General features: G+C 37.9%; 1 protein-coding gene across 1 annotated transcript in view; it reads right to left on the reverse strand.

The window, feature by feature from the left end:
• Positions 1 to 200: 200 nt before the first annotated feature.
• LOC140196552 (mitochondrial fission regulator 1-like) overlaps positions 201 to 18,322 on the reverse strand; it is a 33,090-nt gene continuing 14,968 nt past the window's right edge. The window contains exons 4-8 of the mRNA XM_072256001.1: positions 15,552 to 15,673; positions 11,447 to 11,628; positions 6,723 to 6,951; positions 3,442 to 3,607; positions 201 to 3,033 (exon numbers count right to left, since the gene is read on the reverse strand). Of these exons, the coding sequence (XP_072112102.1) occupies positions 2,965 to 3,033; positions 3,442 to 3,607; positions 6,723 to 6,951; positions 11,447 to 11,628; positions 15,552 to 15,673 (768 nt within the window). The 3' untranslated portion in view covers positions 201 to 2,964. The remainder of the gene's footprint in view (positions 3,034 to 3,441; positions 3,608 to 6,722; positions 6,952 to 11,446; positions 11,629 to 15,551; positions 15,674 to 18,322) is intronic.

The raw sequence follows: 18,322 nt of genomic DNA on the forward strand, positions 1-18,322 counted from the left end.
CTCATTTGATGGTGTACATGTATATCGGTAAATGACAATACTGTAAACTTGACTTGAACGACGCAGTAATATAATTCAGCTATATGAACTAAAGGGCACCAGGCTACTGTTAACCAATAATAGTTTATTAAAAATTATATTCAGTGTTGGTCAGGTGATAAAATAGTGATGCCAATTGATTTTTAAGTGAATTTGATCAATAATTTTTGGCTTCATCAGTTGAACACCCAAAGCACAGGTTGCTCTATAATTAGATAGCTTTACAAAATATATGGAATAGGCACTGAACTTATTTCAGGAACAAGAAGTTATAGTTTGATTTGCCTTAAGAGCTTAGTCATTAATCTTGGATATTCAATGTATAAATAAATTTATGTTGTGTTAATAGTTTATTTGCGGACATATTCAACTCACCTACACCATTACGGCAATATTTACTATTTCAAAGAAACCTGGAGCCAAACAAAAGACTGAAATGTATTAAACAGCTGCAAATGTTAGCCACTTCTGACTGTTAGCCACTATGTACAGACAGTGCACAGGAAAGGTACAGAAACATTACTGCACATCAAAACCAAAAATGCTAAAAATGAGATCATTGCAGCATCCACTCAAAGAATATTAATGATTCTCTGAAATTTCTTTTCTTGGCTTTTTAAAATTTCAGATTTCCTGCATCTCTAGAATATTGCAGTGGACAAAGTCTGTACTTAGATGACAGGACCAATAGTTAATAATGGCTATTCAATGCTATACAGCTCAAGAATACTGTACAAGTTAGTCATTTAAAAAGGCAACTACTTAGTTCACAAATTTATTGGATTGGCCTTATTTTTTAAATTACCAGCTCAACAGTTGAAGTATTAGATTTGTTTTTCTTTGATGCTCCAAATGCTCTGTATGTTCTTCTGGACCAAGAATATGTACTGAAAGTGGGTATAATGCTCCAATTACTGATACAAAAATGGTAGAATGGTCAGATATTCTTTTATTTTTAAACCATCTGAAACATAATTAATACAAATTTTAGTTTATTTGATGTTCACCACTGCAAAAGCTAGCAGCAATAATGTTTTTATATGTCCTCATTCACAACTACTGTAAATGACTAGCTTCCCCAAAATGACACATCAAACCAGTATAGTCCATGAATGTCAAACAAGCAACAGGGACACAATTTATATACAGACACATCGTTCTTAAGAGAACAAAAGTTTAAAAAAAAAACTAAAATAGATTTGTGCTGTATTTGTATTAACAAACCATTATAAAGTTGTCCAGTACTCTGAAAGCAATAACACCAGAATATGTAACATTAATACAGGCATTACAATCAAGTTCCTCAAATATATTTTATGATGTAAACAGAGTACATTATGAATACAACCAGCTACTTCTGAGGTTATTATAAACAACTGCATTCACATATCTTGCATTGCCAAAAATGCTTGAAATTTAAATTTCACTGCCAAACAAGCCAACAATATTTTTAATAATTTCTAAAATTTCAGGCAAAAATCAAGGGTTGTCAGAAATTGTCAGTCTTGGCTACAAATTTAAAACACTTTTATAAAGTAAAACATTGTCAGGAAACAAATGGGCAATATAAAATCTCATTTTATTTCTCAAATCCCCCATGGAAGTAGGATATGGGGATAAAAGGAGAGAAGAAAAATTTCCTCCGAATTGTTTATCTAAAAGTTGGTGAAAATTGACACTGGCAGTCATGAAAAAATGGCCCAGTGTAGGAAAAGGTACTTTTTCATTATCTTTAATAACCCAAAGCAGCATTTCTTTTTGTACATTAACCTTCATGACATTGACTTATATTTGTCTCACTGCAGTCCTCTCAAATAAAACAGGAGAGATTGCAATGTTACAAGTGAAACTTTATTGCACCTTGCAATCTTCCCCATTCCACACATCCACTACATATAAAACACATGATACAGTAATTGAACAAGAAATTGTATACATGTTTACATCATATAATAAAGCTGCAAATTTACTATCTTTAAATAAAATAGATGGCAATTTAGAAAATACCACGCATGGAGATTTTCTGAGACTATATCCAGCTGTAGTTTTCTAAATTAGGATCTGGGCAATTCCAGAAATTGTAGTGTCACTTTAATGTAAATCTACCCATCATTGTTTATGATCACTTTGGTTTGAAATGAAGCAGTGCTGCAATGTTTCCCATTTAAAGGAGTTTGTTTTAGTGCATTTCCATATAAAACATCAATCCAAAGCTGTGCACGTTGCAAAATTACTAATATGATAGTTGTTATGCATAAGCAATCAAATTTGCATTAAAGAGTTAGACTTCCAAGATGCTTTACAACATAGAAATAAAAGAAGTAAATTTTAATCGCTTTTTAAAAAACTTGTCAGTAAGGGCTGGTTTAAAAGTAGGGTTGATGAAGAATGTTAACGCTAGTAATGTTAGCAAAACCATGTCAGATCAGGCCTTCTACAGCTATGACTATGGTGATATGATGAGCATCGATACTGGCAATTTAAAATAAAGACGAATAAGGACACAAACTTTGCAACCATTTTATATGGGGCTTTAAAGTTGCATTAAAGCATGATCTCCAGTTTTAGTGGCGATCAAAGCAAAAAAAGTCGATAGACTTCAGTACTACTCCACTCCCATAGTTAAGCACAATTAAAACAGCTGCCCATTTTTTTTTTAAAGTGAACTTAGGATATACACAGAAACACTAGCACACTAACATGAAAGATTTAAAGTTTGGTTACAGAAATGTCTTCTCAACATGAGCGCATGAAGGAGCAACAGTTAAATTTAAAAGAAGTCTATGAACCAAATGTTAAACTGTGCTGTCACTAGTATTACATATCCAAAACTGAAGACAGATGGTAGCACTGCTTCATAGCTAGAACCAAACCCCTCTTGGAGGAAAGGTACAAGCCTTTTTTTTTTTTTGTCCAAGCTTTTGATCAAGAGCAAGATGTGATTTCCAATGACGATTTCTTCTTTCCTGTTGGCTTCAGTAAATGTTGCCCAAACTATTAAAAGAAAAAGAATGTACATAACATACCAAGCTCTTGTACTCCACTTTATCTCACTGAGTTTCACCAAACACAAGGAGTGAGCTGAACATTTGATGAAGAACTTCTTTGTAAGAAATATTTATGCAATAAACAATATGGCTGCAATCATTTGCATTTATTCAGCATCAACAGAAAAGTAATAAAATGAATGTTAGTCAAAAACTTATATTCTGAGGTTTTCAAATGGTGAAGAAAAGAATGAAGGTGAGAATTACTGAATGGGTGAGAGTAAGACTAATTCTTTCTGGAAATGTACAAAGGGCAAAACGATAAAAGATATCCCTAAATACAAACAATTCTATTATTTAAATCTTAAGTTGAATGCATTGAATGATGAATAATTGCTTTAACTTTTCCACTTACCTTTGGCGGTTCTGTGCTTGCCTTGAAGTCAGAATTTGAAGAAAAATTTTCATCAGAACTGTCACAATTGTAGCGATATGCAAATTTTCTTTTCAAAGCTGCTGCTATTAAAGCCGCTGGATTTTCTGCACATTGGTCTGGTTTGGGCTTCAAGTCATCAACAGGTCTGCAATGAAATTAGTAAATTCTTAACTTTGTGGAAGCTACAGTTCGGAAAGAACAATGAACCATGAAAATAGTGAATATCCTTTATTCCCTAATGATTTCAGGACATTCTTTTGTAGGCAGCGTTTGCAAAACCAGATGAGATTTAAGCCCTGAATTTTCAAGATGTTAAGTAGCATGACAAGCAAGCAGAGGCACAAATCCAGGCAGCTTGTGGGATATTTAATACTTTATGGATTGTCAAATAACTGAGTGGGGAGGTGTGTTATTTGCATCTCGCTCATAATGTTCTTGTGGATCAACTAGAATTCCAAATTTCATCAGGAGGACAAATACTTAAGTTTCAGGTAAGTATTGTGAATTCAATAATCGCTACACATGAACAGGTTATTTCCAGTATCATTCTTACACTTCTATGATGAGAAGCAGAAGCAACTACTTCATTGGTTATGAATCAAACTCGAGGTGGCCAGTTCTTCGAATGCCACTCTACTCCCACCCCTAATACCAACCACACATGAAGCAAAGGCCCAAAAGCAGCAACTAAAATTCAAGCAGTGGAACCGGTGGCCCCACACCCACCAGCACGATGGCACTTCACCACCACCCCTCAAATGTAACTGATGCTCAGGCATTTAGAACCAGTTGAAGCTCATTAAAAAGGTTACACAATTTTAAAATTAAGATTTAACAACACATAACATGCAAATTACTATAAATGTTTTAGAGAAACAAACGTCTTAGTTGCTCTTGCCTTTTTAATGAAACTCAGTGGCCCTCTTTCAATGACTGGAATAAATCTGAGGGGTCAGGTGTAAGGTACAGCCACTCAGTTTAATCAGAAGTATCCTGAACTCTGTGGTGAGTCCAGAGTGGACTGAAATGTTAGGTATACTCATATCTTCATATAAAACAGCTAGCTCAACACCAGTATGATACAGCCCATTGTTTCATTACACCAGCCTGCCAAATTAAATTGCAAGCCCTACCTCATATTGTATGGCAGGAGCACCCCAATTTTATAGATACATTTATAATTATGCCATACATAACTATTACTGACATTTTGACATTAAACTTGTCCAGTGTAACTGGTGTTTGTTTTATAGGCTTTAAGAACTCCTTGCCGCAAAATTCTTTATTGTTTAAATTCAATGTGAAACTGGCTCAGCCAGTTAACTCCTGTAATGAAGCTTATGACAGCAATGCTGTAGATGCAGTAGAACTCAACCACAAAGCTTTTTACGTCAAACTGAAGACAATCCAGTGTTGAAATCTTTCTATACTGAAATTATCCAATGAGCTCAGGACAACCATTAATAGCCCATTTACACTGATCCTCCCTTTGCTTCTCCCCAACTCCACATTAATTCTCCTCAGGTTTTACCACATTGACACAATTCAATAGCCTACGTATTTGGGATGTGAAAGGAAACCAGAGTACACAGAAAAAAACTCAGCTAGTCAGAGTGCAAACTGCAGCGGAGATCAGGACTGACCCCAAGTCACTGGAGCTGTGAAGGCAGCATGCTCTGAGGAAATCATTTGGCTAGAACTTTGGATGTAAAATTTGAATTATCTAATGCCAAGTCTTACTACTACAAACTAACATATCTGACACAAACAAAATGGAGATCAGAGCATGCAAATTCATAGCCCAAACTAGCTGCAAGTGAACCATGGGGAGTGATTCTTGAACAAGCTGAAGGATCGTAGTTGATCTATTGCTGAATTAATTAGCAAAAAGACCCATATGCTTGTAACATTTTATTATAATTTACAGACTAATGTTACCATGATAAAAGTGAATTTAAAACTACGCTGGGACAGGTGCACATTCCTTTATCCGAAATTCTCAAATCCAAAAAGCTCCAAAAATCGAAGTTTTTTTTCGCCAACAGCTGACGTCACTCAGGTGTGACGTGACAGCACTAGCAGAGGCCACCAGACATCAGTTCTTGCTCAGTGCTCATACTGGTTACACGTGCATTTGCTGTTCGCTGATAATTTGTGTTCACTGTTGACTTTGTGCTTAATTTCACTGTGAAAATGTCAAAAAAGCTGTAGATACCCCTATGGGTAACAATGAGAAAAAGAGAAGGAATCTTCTCATCAAAAACGCAGAAAGTGGAGTTATTGCAGAAGCTTGATCGTGGCGTGTCTGTGCTGCATCTTACTGAAGAAAATAGTGTCAGAACTACCAATGTATATGATTTAAATAAACAAAGACAGGTTACTGAAGTTTTATAGTGACAGTGACGTTCTACATTTATTCCAATAAGTCATTTACCACGTGTTTGATTTGGTTCGTCTGAAGTTGTATATTTTTTGTTTAATTGAATGCTTTTGTTGGAAGTAAAATCTTGTCATTATTCCCTAAACAATACAGCATAACAATTATTTACATAGCATTTACATCGTATTAGGTATTATAAGTAATCTAGAGATGACTTAAAGTATACGGGAGGATGTGCGTAGGTTTGGTGTGCCGTTGGGCCCTAAAGTCCACCGCACTGAGACAGGTTAAATAAGGGACTTGAGCATACGTGTTTTTTTGGTATGGGGGGGGGGGTCTGAAATCCGAAAAATTCTGAATTCCAAAATGTAACTGGCTGGCCCCAAGGATTTCAGATAAGGGACTGTGGACCTGTACTTAAATTACCAGCAGTATCTAGGTGAATGCTAATTTATGATGAGAATTCTTTACTGAACCACCCAATTGAGCTTATCCACTCCATGCCAAGCCACCCTCTTACTGCATCATTTTTTTAAACTATGATTTTAAGGACATATTACTTAATTCTGATTCAAATTCTTCAACAACATTTTGCTTGTTGCTCCTTCTCCAAATTTTGTTGGTCTTTGGTAAGACCATCGCCCCTTTGGATGCAAATGCTGTTTTCCATTCACTAAGAATATTCATTTAGAGAGAAAAATATGTTTTTAAATTTATGAAGATAGTTTGAACATTCTCCTTTCATTAACATTTACCACCTTCCAAACTCAAGAAAGGGAAATGCAATTAATCAGCATCTGTGGCTGCATTGGTATTGTTGGCCAACTCTACTGCACAAGTACTAGCCACAAAACTAGCTGAGTATATAAAACTTACATACCTCTTCACTGATCGGAGTTTCACCTTGTTGATGTCTTTAAGAACTTCCAACATGTTTGGCATTTGATGTTTAGGATTAAGTATTTTCTGTTCATTGTCAGCTTTCTTCCCCCTTCGTTCTTTGATGAGGTCAATTGCAGACATACTCCGTTGGAAAGGAGGTGGGGGAGGTAGAGGTGGGGGAGGTGGTGGTAATGGCGGAACACAGTGAGGAACAGCATCCGGCATCACTATAACGGAGAAAATCAAATTGAAAATAATGTAAAGATCAAGTATTAAATTTGCTCATTTCTTATGTTGAAAATCCAGAGGAATAAAACTTTCGAGAGATGAACTAAATAAGTGGCTGCAAATTGACAAGAAATTTCTGTCATATTAACAATAAATACTGAGTAAATTATAGAACATGTGAATTGGAACAAACCCAAGAAATGAAGACCCAACAGAGAAAAAAAAAGATATTGGAAAATTGCTGCCAAAGGATTTGAAAATGTTTTGAAACTTGCTGAGCAACAAAATTGCTTTTCTGCTGAAACTATACTGCAGTCTCACCTTTTTTCATTCATACTTCTGGCATGAGAGAAGGCAAGCAAGCAGACATAAAAGGTTCCATTCAAGAAGGCTAACAGGCTTATTTATACTTGTGCGTCAAGCTTGCGCCGTAGCCTACGCAAGTGGGCAACTCGATTGTGAGCATTTATACTTGTGCATTAGTGTGTCTGCGTCGCTCTGCAATTCGCGCATGTCACGCAAGCGCACACACCTGCCCGTGCAGGGCTTCATGGTCATGGTAGTCTTTCTCAGGGTAAACAAGTTTAAAGCAAGCGTCTTTTTTCGTAAAAGCGAAATGTGTCCATAATTTCAGAGGTCTGTAAAGCATTGCAGCCAGAGTTCCTTCCCTGCCCTTCAGTTGCCCAATGGGAAGCTATTGCAGTGTAGGAGGAAATGCGATGCTACCAAGCAGACCAATCACAGTTGTTGCGGTTCGCGTTGCCGCAATGCGTAGTTACATTTTGGGAGAGGTGCACGTCAGGCTATGGCGTAGGGATCCGTGTAGGCACTGCATAGGGTTCGCGGCTACGCCATACCTATGGTGTTGATTTGACGCAAAAGTATAAATCAGCCTTTAGTCACCACAGCCTTCAAGTGCACTGCACTTTTGTAAAACAGATATTTTTAATTCATTTAAGTTTATACATAAAGGCGTGATAGCTATAGGTTGATTAAAAACAACTTCCTCTGAAACTTCATGTTATTTTCTTTTGCTCAATTTTACATGCATACTTTAAAACAGAGTTGTACTGTATTATTTAAAATTAAGGAGATGACATATCATTCAGTAAATTTAAAGATCTATGCATAGAGAATCAATGTGCAATTTATAGTATTTTTAAAAATATAATTCGTATGCAGCCAGCATATCCATACAACTGGATGTTCTATTCCCAATGGATGCTGGATGGTTGAATGATACTTACGTTTCCTTAATCAGGTTATTATTGGTGAAATGAATAGCACTGAAGGAAAAGGAGAGAAGGCACAAATGTGCATTGTAGATCAGAGGTTAAAAAAAAAACAAGGTTTATCATCTGATAAACCTAATGCTATTAAGTGCATGGCATCAGCACATTACCCTTTCCTAAATTGTCCTCCATCTCCTCTAATGTTGTTCAGATCACCTGGTCCAAGTAGTTGTACTTCCCACCATCCCCCACTTTCAACTTAAAGCTGAATTTTAAAGCTATCCGTACAGAACACATTACTCATTTCCCAGCTCCACTCTCCATATACTGAATGTTCTTTCCAAAGACTAGTTCCGTGCTATGACATTTTCACAACTCCCAAACCCTTCTTCTATCAATAACCACTAGAATGCATTTTTTTTTTACACAACAGCAATTGTAAAGAAAATTGTTTCTATTTAGACAGCTAGCAAATACATTAGAGATAGATATACTTTATTGATGCCAAAGGAAATTACAATGTCACAGTAGCATCTCAAGTGCACAGATATCAGATATTACAAAAGTGGTAAGAAACAATAAAAAAAATAAGTAACCTCAAACAGTCTAGTGGGGGCGGGGGGTTCATCACTTCCCCGGCTATAGGCTGAATCATTATAGAGCGAGAGGGCGTACAGCAGTGAGATATGCCAACTAGTGGAGTGGTGCCGCAGCAACAACCTGGCACTCAACTTCAGTAAGATGATAGAGCTAATTGCGGACTTCAGGAAATGTAAGACGAAGGAACACATACTAATCCTAATAGACGGATCAGAAGTGGAGAGAGTGAGCAGTTTCAAGTTCCTGGATGTCAAGATCTCTGAGGATCTAACCTGGCCCCAACATATCAATGCAAGGCAAGACAGTGGCTATACTCTATTGGGAGTCTGAAGAGATTTGGCATGTCAACAAATACATTCAAAAACTTCTGTGGTTGTACCGTGGAGAGCATTCTGACAGGCTGCATCACTGTCTGATATGGAGGGGCTACTGCACAGGACCAAATGAAGCTGCAGAAGGTTGTAAATCTAGTCAGTTCCATCTTGGGGCACTAGCCTACAAAGCACCCAGGATATCTTTAGGGAGCGGTGTCTCAGACAGCGTCCATTACTAAGGACCTCCAGCACCCAGGGCATGCCCTTCTCTCACTGTTACCATCAGGTAGGAGATACAGAAGCATGAAGGCACACAGCGATTCAGGAAAGTTTCTTCCCCTCCGATTCCTAAATGGACATTGACTCTTCGGACATTACCTCACTTTTATTTTAGTATACAGTATTTCTGTTTTTGCATGTTTTTTAAAATCTGTTCAATTGATTTACTTTTTTATTATTTATACATAATTGATTTTAAAAAATTTTATTTATTATTATATTTTTGTCTCTGATTGTGTAGGTATTATGCTAGGTATGCGTCGCTTAACATCCGTGATCCATGATCCGTTCTGTGAAATCGGATGTTATGTGATTTGGACGCGAACACCATATTATATACTTAGCAAACCTATATGGAGTACTGTAGTGTACCTGTATTGACTAAATCCATGTCGTTAGCAATTTCTCTATATCCGATCTAGGTCGTGAGCCTTGCAGTTTTCAGTGAAAGGAAAGGAAAGGAAAAGGACATTGCATCCGGAGTTTCCCTGATTAGCGGACGATTTCCCTCCATGCCTCTCTGACGTAGTGGGGAACTGCGTAGGAGTAACAGCAGTGGTTTGCCATTTCCTTCTGCCGGGTGAATTTCCAAAGAGATCACCAGCTCATAACCCAGCGTGCCGTGCCGGGGAGCCGGCTGGAGTCCCAAAGTCCAGCATTTATGCCACTACGCCACCAACCTAATTTTCAGTGAAGCCAATCCTTTAACAGCTTCGAGAATTTTTTCTTGTTTTTCAGGATCATTGTGATTGTCGAGTGCGACATGCCTAAATCCTGAGCAATAGCATTCACTGGTTTTTCACCTTCATATTGTTTAATAACCTTTTGTTTCACTTCCAGATCAATACTTTTCCTTTGCCTCTTGCTGCTGCTATCACTAGGTGTGGTTTTGTTGCATTTGGAAGCCATGATGCACTTCACGGTAATACTTTCAAAAGAATATTAAGCAGAACGTTAACCCTACTCCACTCGAGACGCCCCAATAAATGAGATTGGTTACGTCCACTACGTCACGTTCTCCGATCGGGACTACGGACATATATGCGATCGGACGTTAAGCAGCGCACACCTGTATTGCATTGAAGTGTTGCTGCTAAGTTAATAAATTTCACGTCACATAACGGTGATAATAAACCTGATTCTGATTCTAATGGACAAGGGTAAGAATCACCTCATATAGCACTCTTTGGAGCAGCACAGTTGTCTTAGTCTATTACTAAAAGTGCTCCTCTGTTCAGCCAAGGCGGCATGCAGAGGGTGAGGAACATTGTCCAGGATTTTCCATAGGGTCTTTGTGCTTCCACAGCCTCCAGTGTATCTAGTTTGACTCCTATAACAGAGCCAGCCTTTCTAATCAGTTTACTGAGCCTGTTGGCATCACCCGTATTGATCCCATTGCACCAGCACACCACTGCATAGTGGGACAAAAAGAAAAGAATTTCCACAATTATAAAGATAGCAGCAGCACAGCATGGAGCCTGAAAGAATGAAATGAAGCTGACAAACTCAATTTCATTTGTTCTAGCCTATATTCGTTGTTCTAAGAGCAGATTCAGAATGATATCACTTAACAGTTATCACCTGTTAGCATTTGTGCTTAATGAGTTTTGCTAAGAAATAATATAATTCATTTGTATGAATGTACTGCAACTTTTAGATCACATAACAGAATACGTGGGTGCAAATGTATCTTTGTATTATATAACTAACAACTCAGTTGTTCACATTACAGCAAATTACTCTGAAAGACTGTTCTGGCAGGGTGATACACATTTATGATCAATTTATGACCTATATCAGGGCTAACCCTACTTCATGGCATGAGTTAAGTACAAGCAAATGAAGTTATTTCACAAACAAGAGAAAATCTGTAGATGCTGGAAATCCAAGCAACACACACAAAATGTCAGAGGAACTCAGCAGGCCAGGCAGCATCTATGGAAAACAGCCAAGACCCTTTATCTGGACTGTTTTTTGTCACTCGAAGAGACAAGACTCACCAACAGCTATGGGTCAATCAGAAAATGTTTGAAAATTTAGCCAAGAGGAACATAAATGATTGGATATACCTGCTGAGAGACTGCTTTGTTCTTGTACCATCACAATCATGGCAATCTGCTCCCTTAGCTTAGCAAGTTCATTCTCCAGTACGTTAATTTTTTCCAGTGCTGCATCACTGGCAACTGTGGATGTCCCAGGTTCTGCTTTAAAGTCCTTCATATTTGGCAGGGAAGCTTGCCTGTGGATAGGTCTTGGAAAACAAAAGGTCTGATGTTCAACAATGTTAGCATGAGAGCCGTACACGCAAGTATTAACACAACAATAAGTAAACAACTTAATTGAAATTCCCAAAGGGAACAAATTCTCATATACTTGTTTGCTGACAAAGATGCAATGCTTTCTAAAGTCCATTCTTAGAAAATGCATTAAACACATGAGAAAAGCTACTTTATTAAGAAGTTGCACGATCAGAGCATTGGCTGATTGGTAGAAGGCAGCGAGTAGTAATAAAAGGATCTTTTTCTAGTTAGTTGCTAGTGACTAATGGTGTTCCGAGGGGTCAGTGTTGGGACCGCTTCTTTATATGCTGTATATCAATGACTTAGATGATGAAATAGATGGCATTTGTTGCCAGGTTTGCAGATGACATGAAGATTGGTGGGGGGGTAGGTAGTGTTGAGGAAACAGAAGGCTGCAGAAAGACTTAGATTAGGAGAATGGGCAAGAAAGTGGCAAATGAAGTACAGCATTGGAAAATGCAGTCTCGGGCTTTGGTAAAAGAAATAAATGTGCGGACTTTTCTCTAAACAGGTAGAAAATCCAAGAATCTGAGATGTAAACGGACCTGGGAGTCCTTGTACAGAACACCCTAAAGGCAGGTAGAGTCAGCGGTGAGGAAGACAAATACAATGTTAGCATTCATTTCAAGAGGTCTTTGAATACAACAACAAGGATGTGATGATGAGGCTTTATAAGGCACTGGTGAGGCCTCACTTTGAGTATTGTGAACAGTTTTGGGCCCCTCATCTAAGAAAAGATGTGCTGGCATTGGAGAGGGTCCAGAAGAGGTTCACAAGGATGATTCCAGGAATAAAAAAGGCTATCATACGAGAAACATTTGATGGCTCTGGGTCTGTACTCGCTGAAATTTAGAAGAATGAGGGGGGACCTCACTGAAGCCTTTTGAATGTTTAAAGGCTTAGATAGAGTAGATGTAGAAAGGATGTTTCCCATGGTGGGGGAAGTCTAGGGCAAAATGTAAAGCTTCAGGATAGAGGGGTTTCCATTTAAAACAAAGATGCAGAGAAACTTCTTCAGCCAGAGGCTGATGAATTTGTGGAATTTGTTACCACAGGTGGCTGTAGAGGCCTGGTCGTTGGGTCTATTTAAGGGAGAGATCGATAGGTTCTTGATTGGACATCGATAGGTTCTTGATTGGACATGGCATCAAAGGTTACGGGGAGAAGGCCGGGGAACGGGGTTGAGGAGGGGGAATAAAAGATCCTGATTGAATGGTGGAGCAGACTCAATGGGCCAAATGGCCTAATTCTGCTTCTATGTCTTGTGGTTTTATTATTATTTTGGCTAGATGTCGAACTGTTTTGCTTTATCAAAAATAGAAATGAAAATCTAAAGTGTAGCAACACACATAAAAAATGCAGGTGAACGCAGCAGGCCAGGCAGCATCTATAGAAAGAGGTACAGTCGACGTTTCGGGCCAGGACCCTTCGTCAGGACTAACTGAAAGAAGAGATAGAAAGAGATTTGAAAGTGGGAGGGGGGGATCCAAAATGATAGGAGAAGACAGGAGGGGGATGGATGGAGCTAAGAGCTGGAAAGTTGATTGGCAAAAGGGATACGAGGCTGGAGAAGGGAGAGGATCATGGGATGGGAGGCCTAGAGAGAAAGAAAGGGGAGTGGAGCCCAGAACATGGGCAAGGAGTTATAGTGAGAGGGACAGAGGGAGAAAAAGAGAGAATAAATAAATAAGGGTCGGGGTAAGATTTTTTCTCTCTCCAGTCTCGTATCCCTTTTGCCAATCAACTTTCCAGCTCTTAGCTCCATCCCTCCCCCTCTTGTCTTCTCCTATCATTTCGGATCACCCCCTCCCACTTTCAAATCTCTTTCTATCTCTTCTTTCAGTTAGTCCTGACGAAGTGTCCTGGCCCGAAATGTCGACTGGACCTCTTTCTATAGATGCTGCCTGGCCTGCTGCGTTTACCAGCATTGTTTATGTGTGTTGCTTGAATTTCCAGCATCTGCAGATTTCTTTGTGTTTACATTAAAGTGTATGTGCATAAAGATTACAGGAATGCATCAACTAATTTGATAGAACATAACCAAATCTCAGGAAATCATATTTTCTACTGGCATTTTGCTTAAAAGTGCAATTTAGCTGGGTATACACAGGCTTTATTGCAATAGTTTCAAAACAAACGGTATGATAGTAAATAACCAGTGTAAAGAGACTGGGATTTGCAAAAACAAATCAAAATGAACCCGGCAGCATATGTAGAGGGACAAGGGTGGCTGACTCCCAGGTTGAGACCTTTCATGTGGAATGGAAGAGTATAAAGACGTGAAGGGGAAAGGGCAAGCAAAAAGTAGGTGGATCCAGGTGAATAGAGGTAATTGACAGATGGAGTCAAGTGGGAAAAGGAAGCAGTAGAGGCTGGGAGGAGATAGATGAAGACAACAAAGGGCTGCAAATATGGAATCTGATATGAAAGGATGGAGTATGGAGCTAAATTAAGCAGTTGGGGTGAGCAGATCAGAACAGTGAAAGGAAAGGGACCAATAAGAGGACAATGTGGGTGATGGGCCAATTGCATTGGTGAGGAAGGTGAAAGAAACCGGGTGATGGGGTCTGGATGTATGTTGGAGGACTTTGTAGATTGGAAGGAGAGAGAAGGGGACAATTGCTGGTCAATGGTCATTTCTCATATAAAACAAACTGACTTAATTTTGTACACAACAAATTTCATTTGCAGGTTCAACTAAAATTTTTGGTATATTAGTGTCCTAACAAAATATAGTAAGAAATGCTGTGGATTATCCTAACTTCAACTAGACTTTCAACAAACTGTGCACATTAATTTTGAGTAAGGTGCACAGATTTTCTAAAATGTTAAACACCTATTTAATGTATTTATAGATTCTGTTGTTACACCAACTCTTGAAATATAAAATAATTGCAAAATTTTGTAAAGGATTGTAAGATAGTGAAAGATGCAAAAAGAAGGCATATTCAAAAATCCAGTTGCTATATTTCAGTGCCATAAACTCACTGTGAAAGACATACCTGAAGGATTGCTGAGTTCCTGCCCAGTTTAGGAACTGTAATGGTCAATACTGAAAAAAAAAACTATATACTACAGTAGATTCCAGTTAATCGAATTGGGACAACACTTAAAGAACAAAAACTAATTAAGAAAATAGCCATGATTTTCTTTGATTTGCCAAACAGTTTCTAATCAGCGTCAGTTGTATGCATTTGCCTGGTAGTTAGACTCTACACCGTGCTTGGGGCAAACAGTTTTTTAAAAAAATAGTTTCACATGCATGTGTTTGTGTTCAAAAAGTAGTAATTTTTATCACTGATAGTTAGCGAGAGATAAGCAACAATTCAGAACCATTTTGCTCACTGTGGTTTCAAGCATTCAGGCCTGGAGATGTCAGAAATAACCATTACAGAGCGAACAGTTTTAAAAATAGCATCAGTTGCGTATGCTTGTATTATGTTATGCGTTTGGGCTGAAGGATGCATTGATTTTTGATACTTTTGATTTTTGTTTTGACTTTATGCACGAAGGCAATAAAAATAGTCCATTATCTGCACTAGGTATCTGTGCTGATTTCGTTCATTTACAGTCAATCAACAGAACATGGCAGCGATGAATTTTCCGTCAGTAATCATTAGAAATTAATATAGTTTTATAATACTGTAGTAGTATTGGTAGTGTTCAAAATTGTTTTGCATTTCATTTAAATGCATAATTTGTTACTCAGTTAAAGGGTCATTTGTCTTTGTTATGCATTCTATTTCCAGGAAAATTTGGATAATGGGGCAGCCTCTTAACTGGGCCAAAATGTACTGGTCCCCATGTGTCCCAATTAACCAGCATCCAGTGTATATAGAAGGCTTTAAACCCAAAGGAGGATGAGAAAATATACCTCAGTTTTGCAAATGAATCAACTTGTTCACCAGCAATCCAACCCACATCAGCCAGGGAAGCAACTTCACCATTCTGTGCTTCGGATGAATTCTGAGCAACTTCTCTAGGGCTATGAAGAATCTGTCAAAGATGTTTTAAGACGAATTATTCAGTTATCATAATAAATTTTAAAAAAACACCCTACTCAAAATCAGTACATATTGAATGATAGAGTGCTTAAAATGCTGAGCATATTATTTTGGAGCTTAGCTATAGAATAGCTGATGATTCCTTAATTATTATGTAACAAGGTTCTTAAAAATAATGTCCCTATGGATAGTAATGTGAAGCTTCTTTTTCATGGATAATATCATTCACTGGGCAGAAATTTTTTTTACTTCCAGTACAAGAAACCTGACAATCAATTAATCTATTAATAAAATTTCTCCTGACCCCTCAGCACTTAAAAGCATTAGGCACATCTTATCCTAAAACCTAGAGATTCTAACGTACACGATTCATTAGTGCAGAAGTAGAGAAAATAAGGACACAGGTGATTTGTGCTATTTGTTATCCTACACTTAAGTCTCCTGGGACTTTTGCACTCTTCCACTGTCAGTTTATGTCAAAAGCACCTGATATTAATTCCCAATCACCAATGATTTTAAGTGAATTATATTTCAACCAGTCCTCATACCTTGCCTCTAAAGGATCAAGTCTTACAACTGTAGAGATGCATATTTATTATAATCGGTAATTGAATCTCTTTTGCATCTATTCTCTCATTATCCAGCTTAACACAAAATGAAAGGGAATCTGCAAATTATTTCTAATAAATTAAATCAATCATGTTTCTACAGTTCATGTGTTAGCCATTAAAAGTCTTATTGAGTTAATTTTGCACTGCCACTATCACCAGTAAGGAAAACCACACCTGTTATGTCAGAAATACTCAAATTACACTTAAACTACAAGTAGTTTCTTCAATTTTGCTGTGTCTATTACAAAAACAAACTTAGTTCAGAATTTGAACAGCATGCCATAGTTTTTCACGAGGCATATAATAAGCCATAGTATTTGGCAGCAAAATGGTGAGTACTAGCAGTCTTTCAATCAAGTTTCTCCATTCAATTTTAAGATGAAGTGGTAAAATCTGCAAATTATGCATAACTGGCTCAAATCTGAAATGCTCAAAAGTCCGAGTAAGAAGTCTTAAAAATGTTACTTGCATCACATTTGTTTCAAAGGGTCTTCAAAATGCATGTTACCTGAAGAGTTTATGCACTTTAGACAATGAAGGATCAAATGTTGCAACCTGTCAGATATAAATACCATTAGAGCCATTACCTGATATATTAAAAAAAGGTGGGCTCACAATTGGTCAAAACTTAACCAATTCCATCACCAGTGGGGCTAGGCAATTATTGCCCTTTCAGTAAGAAACCTCTAATACTCCAATTAAGGCACCAATATCAATGCCCCTGCAGTGATTTTTTGAGGCCGCTACTAGGACTGCATGCTCAGGTCCACTTTTCAATATTGTAACAAGAAACAAATGGTGACCAATTTCTCAAGGGAAATTTATCTCACTGTACAATTAGATGGGGTTAAAAAGGCACAAAATTCTACAGCTGTTTAGAAGAGTGGTTCTTTAGGTACGTATGTGAAAATGGCAATAGGGTGTTAAGCAACAGAAAAACAATGAGTTAGGTTTAACCAAATAAATACTGGCAAATCACATCCAACATCAGAAAAGATACCTGGAGTGAAAAAAAAAGCTGCTGAAAATACTTAGGAAAGACAGCATATGTGGAGAAGGAATCTTGAGCAATAGATTCTAACACAAAATCTTCAATTTAAAGTGTTAATTTTGTTTCTAAATCCATAGACACTGCCTAATATCAGTATATTTTATTACAATAGGTCTCTTTTTTCCCCTTTAAAGCTTTATAGTCATGACAAGTGAGCTCAGACCCCATATGACTGACCAGATAAACATTTCCTGCACTTTTCTTGCCCCTAGAATCTGTGCTCTTTTGCTTGGACTTTTTGACAAGTACAACTACTTTTTAAGAACTTAACTAGCTTTTGTGCAAATGGAACGCCTTTATGTAAAAATTGGGCAAATTTTAACATTCAACGGTTTACAATCAAAATAAAGAAGGTCCCAATGGAGTACCTGGTAAGGCTCTGAAAACCTGTGCCAACCAACTAGTGGGAGTATTCAAGGATATTTTCAACCTCTCATTGCTACGGGCAGAAGTTCCCACTTGCTTCAAAAAGGCAACAATTATACCAGTACCTAAGAAAAATAATGACTATTGCCCGGTAGCACTCACATCAACAGTGATGAAATGCCTCGAGAGGCTGGTCATGACTAGACTGAACTCCTGCTTCAGCAAGGACCTGGACCCACTGCAATTTGCCTATTGCCACAATAGGTCAACGGCAGACTAAATCTTAACAGTTCTCCACATGGTTTTAACCACCTGGACAACACAAACACCTACACCAGGATGCTGTTCATCAACTATAGCTCAGCATTTAATACCATCATTCCCACAATCCTGATTGAGAAGTTGCAGAACCTGGGTCTCTGTACTTCTCTCTGTAATTGGATCCTCGACTTCTTAACCGAAAGACCACAATCTGTGCGGATTGGTGATAACATATCCTCCTCGCTGATGATCAACACTGGCGCACCTTAGGGGTGTGTGCTTAGCCCACTGCTCTACTCTCTATATACACATGACTGTGTGGCTAGGCATAGCTCAAATACCATCAATAAAT

This window comes from Mobula birostris, chromosome 1, assembly GCF_030028105.1.
Source record: "Mobula birostris isolate sMobBir1 chromosome 1, sMobBir1.hap1, whole genome shotgun sequence".
NCBI classification, from domain to species: domain Eukaryota; kingdom Metazoa; phylum Chordata; class Chondrichthyes; order Myliobatiformes; family Myliobatidae; genus Mobula; species Mobula birostris.